Source organism: Kogia breviceps, chromosome 10 (assembly GCF_026419965.1).
Source record: "Kogia breviceps isolate mKogBre1 chromosome 10, mKogBre1 haplotype 1, whole genome shotgun sequence".
Lineage (NCBI taxonomy): Eukaryota > Metazoa > Chordata > Mammalia > Artiodactyla > Physeteridae > Kogia > Kogia breviceps.
The window spans coordinates 36,968,296-36,981,780 of NC_081319.1; the positions used below are offsets into that span (position 1 = coordinate 36,968,296).

The window sequence follows — 13,485 nt, forward strand, 5'->3', positions numbered from 1 at the left end:
TCCTCCTGGCTCACACTGGGACTCACTGTAATGCTGTGTGGGTGGGTTGTTGGCTCCCTGGGACTGCCCTTGGTAACTAAGGCCTGTGGGCTGGTGGGAGGAACCCCTAGATCCAGCTCTCAATGCATAGCAGCCTGGGTCTCCTCAACTCCAGGTTCTAATAAGCAGCCATAGGGCCAGAAATGAGTGACCAGGAAAAGGCCAGCCTGAGCCAACCTTGAGATCCTCAAAGACTGCATCTGGCATGTACCTCAGGCTGCCTTTCATCCCCCACTGTTACCTCAACCCTTGATCATATTGGCAGCCTCTAGCTGGAATAAGGTTCATCCTCCTAGGCCCTGGTTTGTGGGGGGCAAGGGTAGTGGGGTGTCTTTGAGGCTCCTGTACCAGTTCTGGCAGAAGGCCTGGCCACTTGCTTTTAAACCCATTGCCTGGCTGGTGAGTTGGTAACTCACTAGTAGCTCAGCATCCTCAGCTGCAACACCTTGGGCCTGCCACTGTACGCATGGTCATTAGAGGTTGGCTAAGGACTCTGGAGGGCAGCAGAGGGAGCGTCCCGGCTTGTAAGTGGTAGGCCATGCACAGGCTCTCAACACTACTGCTCAAGCAGGAAGAGTCCCTCCTCTCGGCCTGGTGGGAGGGCTACTGCAGTGTCTGGCTCTGCTGAGAGACATGAACATTTAAGTCAGTGGCTGCCCCTGCAGTGGTCACTCCTGTCAGTTTGGCTTGTTCGCAGTTGAGAGACTCACTGTTGCCCACTCCCTGGGCTTCAGCCTAGTGGTGTGAGGAGCAAGACCAGGCAGTGGGCCAGGTCAGAAGCGAAGCAAAGCAAAGCAGACTTGGGGCAAGCAGGCTCAGTAGTTGATGTGGGTGATTCGTTGGCAGGCACAGGATACTGCCTACGCTTTGCTGGGCAGGGGGAAGGAAGGTGAGTGGTGGGGGTGGGGACTGCTGAGGAAAGAGGAAGTAAAACTGCAGGCTGGTAGGGCACACTCTTGTTCTTGCCAGCTGCCTAGTTAGAGTCCTGGAGAGGCTTCCCAGAGCTTCTGGGGCCAACCACATTTTCTCAGGACCCAGCTGCGGACAGATGTAGGCCCAGAACTGCTGGACTATGGAATATGACTAGGTAAAAAATGAGTAGTTTTGTAGTTTTTCCTATCTCTTCCCTAGAGAACATGCAGGAAGTACAGTCTAAAATGAATTAATGGGCAGGAAAGGAGGTCTGAGAGCCTCCCCATTGTGTTAAATAAACAAGTTTAACCATCAGTTTTGTGGTCTATTGGCCCTTGTCCTTTCTGGCTGCAGTTTAGGACTGTGAGTTGCCTGGTGAGAATTAATCTCAATTGTAGACTAAAGTAGGAGTAGATCAGGGAAGAGTTAGGAAAGGCTGAGGTCATGAAATTCAACAAACACTGAGCATTTGAGCCTTGGCAAGTGCTGGATGATAAAAACAGTCTTGTAAGGAACATGAAGAACTAAGCTACTCATCAAACAGCAAGCTCTGGAGCCCCAACTAACTTGTCTCCAGTTGGTAAATCTAGCTTTTTATAAATTTACTACAAACTTTATACTAAAATCACTATAATTTGCCTTTAAAAAGGCATCCCTTCTGATAACTTAAGCCCAGAGCCCACAGATGGTGGTGGAGACCTCCTTTCTGTTCCCTGGGCAGCAGTTCTCTCACTGGGGCTCACCACAAGCTGCAAACTGGGGAGGCCACAGAGAAAACACAATGCTGACTATAGGCAAACTTGTAAGATGGAGCTAAGGCTAAGAGTGATTTTTTTAGAAGGGAACAAGAAAAAGCAAAAGGTGTACTGTAATGTCAAGCTATACAGCAATTCACAATTCACAAGGGTTCTGCACACAAACATTTAATAGGAAGGTGATGGGGAACAACAAAACGGTGTTGTTGAGGCATCAGCCTAGGGCAGGGCTGGAGCCAGAGAGGAGCAATCAGGAGACTGGGCTAGAGGCAGCAGGACTAATCAGGGCATTCACTACTCAGCCAACTCTGGGGCTCCTTCTTGGCCCTTAGTTCTCCCCCAACTTTAGCCCCTGGGCCTGTGCCTCTCCTCCAGCACGGAGGGGAGCAGGGTAGGACCTGAACTGGTCTCTCTTCAAGGGCTGCTTCAAGATGGCTGTTTAGCAGATATGAGGCTTCCCATAAGGCACTCTGCATGGGCTTTGGGGGTTGTTGAGTAGATAATCCAACATTCATGCATTAGAGACCTGAATCCAAACACAGGCTGTCTGCTCTTCCTGGCATCCTTGGCCAATGCCCTTAGTCCAGCTGTCCCCATCTGGGAATATAGTGGGCTATTAAGGATCCTATCTGAGGAGGCTTACATGGATTCCTAAGTTGTAAAGTGACTCTGCCAGACATTATTGACATTAGCGCTCTTTCCCTGCCTGCCAGAGGGGGACCTGGGGAGCTGGACTCCCTGCGTTCTTCCAGTTCTGACTGCCTTGTAGAAATGCTCCCCTTGAAATGGGTTGGGGTCAGGGCTGGGTCTGGGGGTGGGGCAGGCAGACCTGCTGTTGACCATGGTGGACGCTCACACTGGCACCTGGCCTGTAAGTGGTTCTGGGATGCGAAGTTTGAATCCTCAGTGGCTACTGCATCCTTGGCCCTGGTTGTGCAAGGGAATCACGAACACAGAGACGTCGTCGTAGGACACCTGCCCTTCCTGTGTGGGACTATCGTCCTTCCCCTGTGTGCTGTGTATCAGCATTTGGGCCAGCTCCGAGAACCTGTGGGGACCATCCTGTAGATGTACTTTGGGGCGAGAGCAAACAGGCAAGGCCAGCCCTCAGGGAGAACTTGCACAGTGCTGGACACTGAGGACCCAAGCAATGGAGTCTAACTGTGGGGCCAAGCAAGCCACAAGCCTGGGAAGGCCACAGGTTGGACCATGGGTTTCCGGACCCAGACATTTTTGGGACCCACAGCTACCCCCAGGAAGCTTGAGATAGCTCTAGTCCTGGACAACTGTTCTTAGCCGGACTCATCTGCAGTGTTGTCTTCTCAGCCATAACTACTTCTTGGTGTTTCTGCTGGCACCAACTCAGGCCCAGGCAGATCCCCAGCAGCTACAGTACCTGTGTGGGTCCTCTCGGTTGCCAGGGAGGAAGCTCCGCACCAGCCATGCCACCTGCTCATTGGACAGGACATCCCAGAGCCCATCAGTCGCCATGACAACTACATCCTCTTCCTGCAGCTCCAGCTGGTCCATATCCAGCACAGTCACCTGCAAGTTAAGCCTAAGGTTTCCTCACTGGCTCCCTTCCCAGCTCCTGCCAACCTTGCATAGTCTGCCTTTCTGGGCAGATAGAAGCTGGTGTGGGCTACTGCCCCCTCACCTGTGGGACAGAGAGCAAGAAGGGCTTGAGCTGAATATTTGTGTCCAGGACTTTGAGCTGATGGTCTCCTAGGCCCCGGGAGACGGCCAGTGTTCCCAGTAACCGAGCCTGGAGACAAGCAAGGTATGAGGTGACAGCAAACAGCCCCAGCAAATGTACAAGTAAAGCACACAGAGGTGGACTGTGGCCCTGGGTGCCTGGGCTGAGGGACAAACATCCTCTGACCTTGGAGCAGTCCCTAGGACCCCAGCCAAAGCTCCCCACAAGGGACAAAGGAGCTCGCACCTCTACAGGAGGCAATTGAAGAGAGATTCTTGGAGGTGCCATTCACTGACCTGCCTACCCTGTCCATGAATCAGTGGGTACTTGAGATCCGACTGCTCCACGCACTTGTAGCTCCTACCAGGAGCAAACCCAGCATCAACCCAGGCCCTACTTACCACCTCACCACCCCCAACACAGGGCCCACCCTGCCCAGGTAGAAGGGGACTGCCCCAGGCCACACTGGGCCTGGACCCCAGGGCTCTCCCCACTGTGTCCCCCAACCCCACCTTGCTCACCAGCCGCTCATGTGGTGATCCCTGAACAAAACCTTCTGCCCCAAGTCATCCCCCTTCAGTCGCCGAGGGAACTCCAGTCTGGTGAACTCACCAGCCAGAAGCTCAGGGTAGAGAAAGGCCTGGAATAGGGAGGCCATGCTCAGATCAGGCTCCCTCTGGTGGCCCAGGAGTTGGGGCTCCACAGCCTCCCTCTGTCAAGGGCACCTACCAGCTGCTGGATCCGCTGCCGCTCACTCTCCGGGGTGAACTCAGAGCTCAGGGGACGTACCTCATCCCTCCGCACCAAGATGGCCCTGGATGAGGTTTGAGAGGAGAGGGAGAAGTCTGTGGGGCAGCCTTCATCATTACCCATAGCCTCCCTCCTGCCGGCCCCTTCTCCAACCACCAGGGGCCAGTTCTGCCCATGCCAATCCCTTGCTCAAAGGCCCCCATTACTGCCTAAGGCCTGCAGGGTAAAGCCTCAGCCATCTGGCCTGGCCCCTGAGGTCTCTGCCCTCCCTGGCATCTGCTGTCCGCCCTCACACTCGACACATGCTAAGTACACAATTCAGCCAATCTTCCTCAATTCTGTCTCTCGACTTCCAGCCCCCTTTCACTGTCCCCACTGCCTCTGCTGCCTGTCTGCCCACCCCACCCTGCCCACCCTCCGGGCTCACTCACCTGCTATCCCCAGCATTGGCCACATACAGCTTTCCTTGCAGGGTCACAGCCACCAGGGCTGTGCAGCCACCCACCTGGCCTGAGGCCTCCAGCTCTCGCCCGATTACCTCATCCTGGAGCAAACCAAGGCTACTTTAGCTGCTGCTTGTACTGCCAGCATACCACTGTCCCCAACCCTCACCCTACAGTTTACTTCCCCACTAGCAAGCATGGCAGTCCCAGCGCAAAGTCTAGCTATGACTCCAGGAGAGTGGTCAGGAGATCTAGACATATCCCTTTGGAGGTAGGGAAGTCCTATTCAAAACCGTAAGGAAGGGAAACCGAGGACTAACAAGGTGTGCAACAAAATGATCCAGGTAAAAGCATCTAGAATATAGTAGGCGCTGGATAAATGGGTGGGGTTATGATAACTGTTTAGTAACAAACCAACCAACCCAATCTTGTCCTCCCAATCCAAAGATCCAGGGTGATCACCATCATGTGCAGGGACACCCCACAACCCAGAGTCCCTCAGGTCCCTGAGGGTAAAACCTTCCCTCCTTTCCCAGCCAAAGGTCACACTCACACACTCCTGGAAGGCACTCTCCAGAGCCCCGACCACCAAGTCTTCTGCCCTAATGCCCTTTTCCTCCACAAATTGGGGGTCACTAGGGCAGATGCAGTGGCCGCTGAGATGCATGGGGGGCTGAGTGGCCACCATGCCCTCTACCACGGCCTCCAGCTGCCGGCGTAGGCAGGAGTGCAGGGTGTTGGCAGCCAGGATAGCTGCAGCTGGACCACCATGACCATCAAACAGTGCCCAGTAATGACCTGTCAGGAACTGCACAGGAAGGGCTTGGCGTCAGGCTCTGCCTGGCCTCCCCAGTTGTCCCCTGGCTGAATGTAGGGTGCTAGGGAAAGAACCTCAGTCTACAGTCCTGGCCCCAATCTTGGCCCTAGCCTGTAAAAGGAGCTCAGGCCCAGTTGCACTCACTTCCTCTGGGCACAAGGTCAGCCATTCCTGGTCCTCTTCAACCCCAAACTCAAATCTCCGGATGCACAGCTTCCCACAGGCCGCCTGATCCTCATTGAATTCAGATTTCTCTGCATTGATGATCCTGAGGCCAGGAAGTGATCAGTGACCCTTTAGGGAAACACCTATGCCCCCATGGATACAGAGAACAGATTTGGAACACAGTGAGGAGCCCTCCCTCTGGAGTAACCAGCCCCCATGCTGTCCCTGACACACACCTGGACAAACAAATGCTGGAAATTTGCTAACTGTTCAGTAACCTCACAGCTAAAGCAAAACTCAGGGCCCAGCCCATCTGGAGCTTACCTGCTGTCCTGGGCCGGGAGGTAAGGGCAAGTCGGCCTGCAGAGGTGTGGGGCTTCCTTGCCTATCCCCTGTCCCATCTCAGCCAGAATCCCTGTCCTCTGTGTGTGTGTGTGTGTGTGTGTGTGTGTGTGTGTGTGTGTGTGTGTGTGTGTGAGAGAGAGAGAGAGAGAGAGAGAGAGAGAGAGAGAGATGCGGGGAGTCTCCAAAGCCCAGAACACTGGAATTCTACCCAGTGTCCCTACCTCTTTCGAAAGCCCCAGGCGGGCAGGTCCTTCCCGACCTGAGGTGGAATAGCGGAGGTTGTCAAGAGTGCGGAAGTGCCGACAAGAGGGAGTTATCCACAAGGTTGGGGAGGCGGGATCCCTCACTCAGCTTGGCCTGTTTTCTCGGTCAGCACTGGACCCCAGGCAGGATCACAGCGTGGGGGTCGGGGCCTCAGGATTGAGAGTCGCAGGGGGCGGGGAGTGTCGGGGGCAGGGAGGCCGCTCGGGGCCGGGCACTCACTCGGCGTAGCCTGCGTTCCAGGGTAGCGCGCGGCCCCGCACCGGGCTGCGCACTGGCCGGGCGTCCGGGCGGTACGAGGCGTCGGCGGTGCCGGGGCTGGAGCCCGAGCCGCGCAGGAAGCGGGGCCGCCGGTAGGGCACGGGGCTGGCGCGGGGCCGGGGCGGCCGCGGCGCGGGGAGCGGACCCCCCAGCAGGAAGCGGCGCCGGAACCAGTCGGCGGACATGGCGCAGCGGCCCGGGACTGCCCGCGGGGAGCCGGGCAGGAGGCTGGGCCGACGGCACTGCCCGCCCGACCCGGGAGGAGGAAGCGGGCCGGGGCAGGGCGGGGCCGGTTGGGCGGTGACGCCCCCAAACCCCAACCTCCCGCCGCCCCGGAGTCTGTGGGCGGCCATCCAGCTCCTCAAGCCTCCTAATCATCCAGCGCTGTTATCAACCCCACTTTACAGGCAAGAACACTGAGGCCTAGATAGACGAAGACGCTGGCCCAGCTGACACAGGAACCTGAGCAGGCTGACGTTCACCCACACGTAAGGGTCACGAGTCTTTAAGAGGGAAAAGTCCCTCCTCCCCAACCCAGGGAGGCTGTAGGGGTCGATGAGGGCACACCTGGGCCTCCGGGCTGGATCAGTGTCCACGGCAGAGTCTCAGGCCTCTTCTTGCTGGGCCCGGACCTTACGCAAGGGCAAGATGAGAACAAGATGTCCTTGGAGGTGTCAGACTGACGCATTGAGTAAGAGTCCCAGAGCACAGTGTTCCCTCAGGAGACCTCCATGCCTCACCCACTCAGCCTGGCGCCCTCCACTCCCAGATGGGGCTTGGTGGTCACCCTGGCCTTCCTCATCCTGAGAAGCAGCTCCCACCCTCAAGGCCAGGTCTCCTAAACAGCTGCCCCTCCAATCAAGATGTCCTCTCTAGACAGACAGCAGGGGCCTCACTAGAGTGCAAGTGACTGATGGACAAAAGGAATCCATGGTCCCCAAAAGACTCCAACTGGTCAGAGTTCAGATCTGCGCCTAAGGGAAATGAAAGACTTTCATCTGGGTTGGAGGCAAGATGTTGCAGCCTCTTAACTCCCGGTTACCTACCACCACTGGGTCAGCAGGGGTTAGCAGCATGTTAACAGAGTGCTTTGTCACCTTCTGTCACTGAAGCCCAACTCCCTATGCAGGACTGTTATTTCCATCTCATAACGAGGGGGACTCTGACACCCACAGAGGGGAAGTGTCCTGACACCCAGGGCTGTGCTGTTTCCATTATGACAGTGCAGCTGATTCAGAACCCCCAGAGGGGATTTCTCTTCCCCTTCCCTCCTCCAGAAAGGCAAGCTTGACAACTCAAAGCCCCTGAGGCCCCACAGCCCAGGGCCCAGGGACGGCTGCAGGACGAGTCCCTACCTTCGTCTCCACACCCAAGCCCAGCATATGCTCACTAGGCCTTACTTCCTCCAGGAGGCCAGCCTTGCCCCATTGGGAGTTCCCTCCACCCAAGGAAGAAGGTTCCTGGGGCAGAGAGCTGTGCCCAACAGTCCCTCCCTCAAATGACTCAGTTCCAGGGAGCCTGGGAGCTAATTTACTGACCCCACCATGTGTGTCAGGCCCCAAGCACTGGGCGCAGGAGTACAGTACTAATGGAAATGAGCTCCCCTGCAGTGATGGTGGAAGTTCTGGTGGATGGTGCTTGATCCAGCTGGCAAGGGGGAGGGGGAGAAGTCAGAGAAAGCTTTCCAAAGGACCCCTGAGCTACAACCTGTCATCAGGACAGAAATGGAACAGGGACCCAGAGTGGGGCAAACCCAATTCTATCAGTGGGGTAACCTCCTCATCCTACCAGCCAATGGCTCAGAAGCTGTTAAAGTCTAAAACTAGAGGAAACAATGCAAACACAGTTTATTCCCCAAACTTACCATCTTGGACTCCCCTGGGTGGATGAAGATCCTGTCCTCTAGGTGTCCTGGCAGCCAGGTATCACAGGTGGTCTGTTGCCCAGCTTAACTATTTTAAGTTTTCAGAGCCATGTGGAGCCCTATGGCAATCCCATCCTCCCTGTTCCAAGCTGACCTAAGTGTTCCTCCAGTGCTACCAAGGCTCCTCTGGCTCCCTAGGCTCCTGGGAGCCTCTGCTCTTGCCTGGATCCCAAGCGTGACTCACTTGGTTTACTCCGTCATTTTGCTGAAGCACATCCTCTAACAACTTTCCAAGAAAGGATGACTGGGTCCTGGTAATTTCTGGGTCCTTGCAATTATGAAAGGGTTTGTATTCTGCCTTTGCTTTTTTTTTTTTTCTGCCTTTGCTTTTGATTGATATTTTGGCTCAGAATTCCTTCTGACTGCTCTGTTCATTGTTTTTTGGCTGTTGCTGCTGCTGAAATCCAGTGCCCCTGTCATTTCCAGGCCTTTGGATTGGCTTCTGTTTGCCTTTTTTTCTCTCCAGAAGCCTCCAGGCTCTTCTGTTTCCAGTGTCTGAAGTTGTAGGTGAGGTTCCTTGGGGTGGGTCTGTCTTCATTTCTGGCTAGAGTCCTCCCTGGAGGCCATGCAACTCCTCACTCTCCAGTTATACCCTTATCCTGACACCCTTCTCCCAACTGCTTGAAGGATCCCAAGCCTGCCCCCTCCTGGCCGGAGACCTTGCCTCAGCTAACTCAGTCAGCTTGTGAGGGATGGAGGCAGGGGAGGGAGCAAGCTTAGAAAAAGGAAAAAGATTTTTATGCTATGTTTTTTTCATTCACCATGAAAATAGCTTTTGTTGAGTCCCATATCTGTTCTTAACAAGATTTATTTTAGATTTAATTCAAAAAACTTAATACATTTCACTATGGCTCAAACAGTTCCCCTCTCTGAAGACAACCAATATTACTAGTTTCTTGTGGATCCTTCCAGAGATGTCAGGGGTATTCTGTGCAAGTTCAAGCAAAAAAACAAAAACAAAAACATGTAAGACCAGAAATAACAAGTGCTGGCAAAAAGAATGTGGAGAAAGGGAACTGTTGTGTATTGTTGCTGGGAATGTAAATTGATGTAGCCACTATGGAAAACAGTATGGAGGTTCCTCAAAAAATTAAAAATAGAACTACTATATGATCCAGCAATTCCACTTCTTGATATTTATCTGAAGATTTATCTGAAGAAAATAAAGTCACTACCTCAGAAAGATATCTGCCTTCACCATGTTCACTGCAGCATTATTTACAATAGCCAAGACATGGAAACAACATGTGTGTCCATCAGTGAATAAATGGGTAAAGAAAGTTTATATATATATAATATATAATCTATATTATATAGAATATAATTATATATTCTATATATTATATAGAATACATATTTAATTTATTCTATATATTCTATATATTTTATATTTTCAGCCATAAAAAAAGAAATTCTGCCATTTATAACAATGTGGATGGACCTTGAGGACATTATGCCAAGTGAAATAAGTCAGACAGAGAAAGACAAATACTGCTTGATCTCTCTTATACGTGGAATCTACGAAACAAAAAACAAAACCCAAACTCATAGATACAGAGAATAGATTGGTGGTTGCCAGAGGTGGCGGTGCAGGAGGTGGTGGGAGGTGGAGGCAAAATGAAAGAAGGGGGTCAAAAGGTACAAACTTCCAGTTATAAGATACATAAGTCCTGGAGATGTACTGTACAGCATGACGACTGTAGTTAACAATACTGTATTGTAGGGCTTCCCTGGTGGCGCAGTGGTTAGGAATCCACCTGCCAACACAGGGGACATGGGTTCGAGCCCTGGTCCAGGAAGATCCCACATGCTGCGGAGCAACTAAGCCTGTGCACCACAACTACTGAGCCTGCACTCTAGAGCCCGCGAGCCACAACTACTGAGCCCATGCTCCACAAGAGAAGCCACTGAAATGAGAAGCCTGCGCACTGCAACAAAGAGTAGCCCCTGCTCGCCACAACCAGAGAAAAGCCCACGTGCAGCAACAAAGACCCAATGCAGCCAAAAAAAAAAACAAAACTGCATTGTATATTTGAAAGCTGCTAAGGGAATAGATCTTAAAAGTTCTCATCACAAGGAAAAAGACTTGTAATTCTGTGGAGATGGATATTAACTAAACTTATTGTGGTAATCATTTCACAATATATGCATATATCAAATCATGTTGTACACCTTGGACTAATACAATGTTATATGTCAATTATATCTCACTTTAAATAAATGGATAAATAAAAATTATATATATATGTTAAATCTTTCCTCTTCCCCTCCTTTTCTTTACCCAAATGATAGCATACTCTACACTGTATCCTGCACCTGAAGTTTTCACATAAGATACCTCTATCTTTTTGTAACAGTCCTTGAAGAGCTGCCTTGTTCCTTGTGAGGGCTGCAGAGCAGTCTCTGCAAATATGCAGACTTTATGTAGCTAGCCTCCCAATGATGAACATTTAGATTGTTTTCAATTTTTTGCTTTATAATAATTTGTGTGGGCATATTGGTAGAATCAGCCTAGTAATGGAATTGTTCTGTCAAAGGCATTCATTGTTCATAACAACACTATTCATAATAGTCAAAAGATGGAAACAACCCAAATATCCATCAACTGGATGAATGGATAAACAAATTATAGCATATACGCACAGTGGAATACTGTTCAGCCATAAAAACGAATGAAATGCTGATACATGCTACAAGGTAGATGAACCTCCAAAACGTTATATTAAGAAGCCATATACAGGATTCCCCTGGTGGTCCAGTGGCTAAGACTCCATGCTGCAAATGCAGGGGGCCCAGGTTCGATCCATGGCCAGGGAATTAGATCCCAGATGCTGCAACTGAGAGTTCGCATGCCGCAACTAAGACCTGGTGCAGCCAAATAAATAAATAAATATTAAAAAAAGAAGCCATACACAAAATGTCACATATTTTATGCTTCCATTCATATTAAATATCCAAAATAAGTAAATCCATAGAAAAAGAAGAGTAGCCCCCGCTCGCCTCAACTAGACAAAGCCCACGTGCAGCAACAAAGACTCAATTCAGCCAAAAATAAATAAATAAATAAATTTATTTAAAAAAACGAATGTTTTGGAACTAGACAGAGGTGGTGGTTGTACAATAGTGAATGTACTGAATTGTTCACTTTAAAATGGTTAATTTATGTTATGTGAATTTCACCTCAATTTAAAAGGGGGGGAGGGAATATACATTAATAATTTTGTAGATATTGTCTTACATGAAGTTTGCACCAATCAGTCTATTTCCCCATCCTTTGACCACTGCAATTTTTTATTAAAGTTTTTAATCTTTACCTATAAGTAAAAACTATGCAAGTCTAGTTTGATTTCCATTTATCTTTTAAAAACTTAATTAATTTTTATTTATTTTTGGCTGCGTTGGGTCTTCGTTGCTCTGCACGGGCTTTCTCTAGTTGAGGTGAATGGGGGCTACTCTTCGTTGCCACACGCAGGCTTCTCATTGCAGTAGCCTCTCCTGTTGTGGAGCGCAGGCTCTAGGCGGGTGGGCCTCAGCAGCTGTGGCATGTGGGCCCAGCAGCTGTGGCTCACGGGCTCTAGAGCACAGGCTCAGCAGTTGTGGCACATGGGCTTAGTTGCTCTGCGGCATGTGGGATCTTCCAGGACCAGGGCTCAAACCCATGTCCCCTGCATTGTCAGGTGGATTCTTAACCACTGTGCCACCATGGAAGTCCCTGATTTCCATTTATCTTAATAGGAGAGGATAATCAACTTTTCACAGGTTTGAGAGACATTATTTGTAGTTCCTTTTCTGTAGATGGTCTTTTTGTAACTTGTGCCCAGTTTTCTACTGGGCCATTGGTCTTTTTCTTATTGATTTATGAGAGCTCTTTATATATAAGGGAAATCAGCTCTTTATTTTGAAATGACTTGCAAGTACATTGTTTGTAGCCAGTTACAGTTTTATGTTTGTGTTTTGGTTTTGATGGTGGGTTTTTCCACATAGACTTTTTATTTTTAATGTAAATAAACTTTTTTTTTTAAGGTTTCTGGGTTTGGTGACATACTCAGAAGGACTTCTCTACTCTAAGATTTTACAATCTTCTCCCTTTGTTTCTTCAGTATTTTTATAGTTCACTTCAAAAAAAACAATTAAATCTGTGATCCACCTGAAACAATAAATGTTCTAATAATTTCAATGGCTGACTCTTTGTTGAGAAACATCAGCAAGAAAGGAGCAACCAACCTGCTCCTGGACACTCTGATCATCCCTAGACTCATTTGAGGAGCTGTGTGCAGCTTTCTCATCTTTCTGCCTGAAACCAGATCTCAGCCAGAGATGGAGTCTGTTTGGATATTCCACTGGTCCTTAGGCTCCTCGCTTGCATCCTAGGCTCTGAAACTGCACAGGACTGGGCCCCAATCCCAGACTCCCAGGAAGTTCCTTTCTCTGGTTAAACCCTCATCACTCAAGTGTGAGACAGTGATGGAGGCGATGAGGGCCACTGTCCGGCAGGATTTCTCATCCTTTGTTCCAATTTGAGTGAAGGAAACTAAGGTTCTTGGGGACACTCACTACCTTGTGACTTTGATCAAATCACTTTATCTCTCCAAACCTCAGATTCTTCATCTGTAAGGAGACAATAACACCAACCCTGTAGGGCTGTCATGAGGATTAAGTAAATGTGCCCAGTCATAGTTAATGTGCAACACAAAGACTCATAGTTCATTCAGACACTTTTTTTATTTGGCAAATATTATTGAGCACCTACTAATCCTGGATACTGTTCTAGGTGTTGGGGATAGAGCAGGGGCAAAAATTTAATGACTGGTGGGGGAAAGACAATAAACAAACAAGCAAGTAAATATATGAATCAGGTAGTGATAAAAACAAAGACAATGATGCAGGGTGGGGCCAACCAGGTATCAGGGGAGACCTTGATGTTAAGGATGCCATGTAGTTCACCCAGTAATGGACATTTTAATAGGGAACATAACCTTATTATTTTTCATCAATCTGTTTTCTTGGTTAAGTCCTGTTTCCAAGAGGTCAAGGTTCTTATGGTTCCGTGGAATTGCCAAGTGTTCTTGTGGAGGTGGCCAGGTCTGAGAGTTGATGTAACCAGTGGCTCTGTGTTG

At 50.1% G+C, this 13,485-nt stretch overlaps 1 protein-coding gene across 5 annotated transcripts; it reads right to left on the reverse strand.

The window, feature by feature from the left end:
* Positions 1-1,858: 1,858 nt before the first annotated feature.
* On the reverse strand, positions 1,859-7,032 carry PPM1M (protein phosphatase, Mg2+/Mn2+ dependent 1M). 5 transcript variants are annotated; one of them, XM_067044024.1, is made up of 11 exons: positions 6,406-7,032; positions 5,557-5,680; positions 5,149-5,403; positions 4,584-4,696; positions 4,132-4,216; positions 3,924-4,042; positions 3,699-3,762; positions 3,364-3,471; positions 3,103-3,251; positions 2,536-2,633; positions 1,859-2,303 (listed from the first exon to the last, which is right to left on the reverse strand). In XM_067044024.1, the coding sequence occupies exons 1-11, from the start codon at positions 6,795-6,797 to the stop codon at positions 2,218-2,220; spliced, it is 1,593 nt and encodes a 530-aa protein (XP_066900125.1). In that variant the 5' UTR covers positions 6,798-7,032; the 3' UTR covers positions 1,859-2,217. The 5 variants fall into 5 exon arrangements, with proteins under 5 accessions (XP_066900125.1, XP_066900127.1, XP_066900124.1 ...); XM_067044026.1 differs by lacking the exon at positions 2,536-2,633; XM_067044023.1 differs by having other exon boundaries at positions 1,859-2,633; positions 6,406-7,028.
* Between the last annotated feature and the right edge of the window lie 6,453 nt (positions 7,033-13,485).

Bases quoted from the DNA above. Each gene is read 5' to 3' on its own strand.
- PPM1M (XM_067044023.1), bottom strand. From the start codon at position 6,797: ATGGCCGCCCACAGACTCCGGGGCGGCGGGAGGTTGGGGTTTGGGGGC. The intron at 5,681-6,405 runs GTGAGTGCCCGG...TCCTGGCCTCAG, and splicing joins TGGAACGCAGGCTACGCCGA to GATCATCAATGCAGAGAAAT. The intron at 3,252-3,363 runs GTGAGGGGGCAG...CTTAACTTGCAG, and splicing joins TCTTGCTCTCTGTCCCACAG to GTGACTGTGCTGGATATGGA.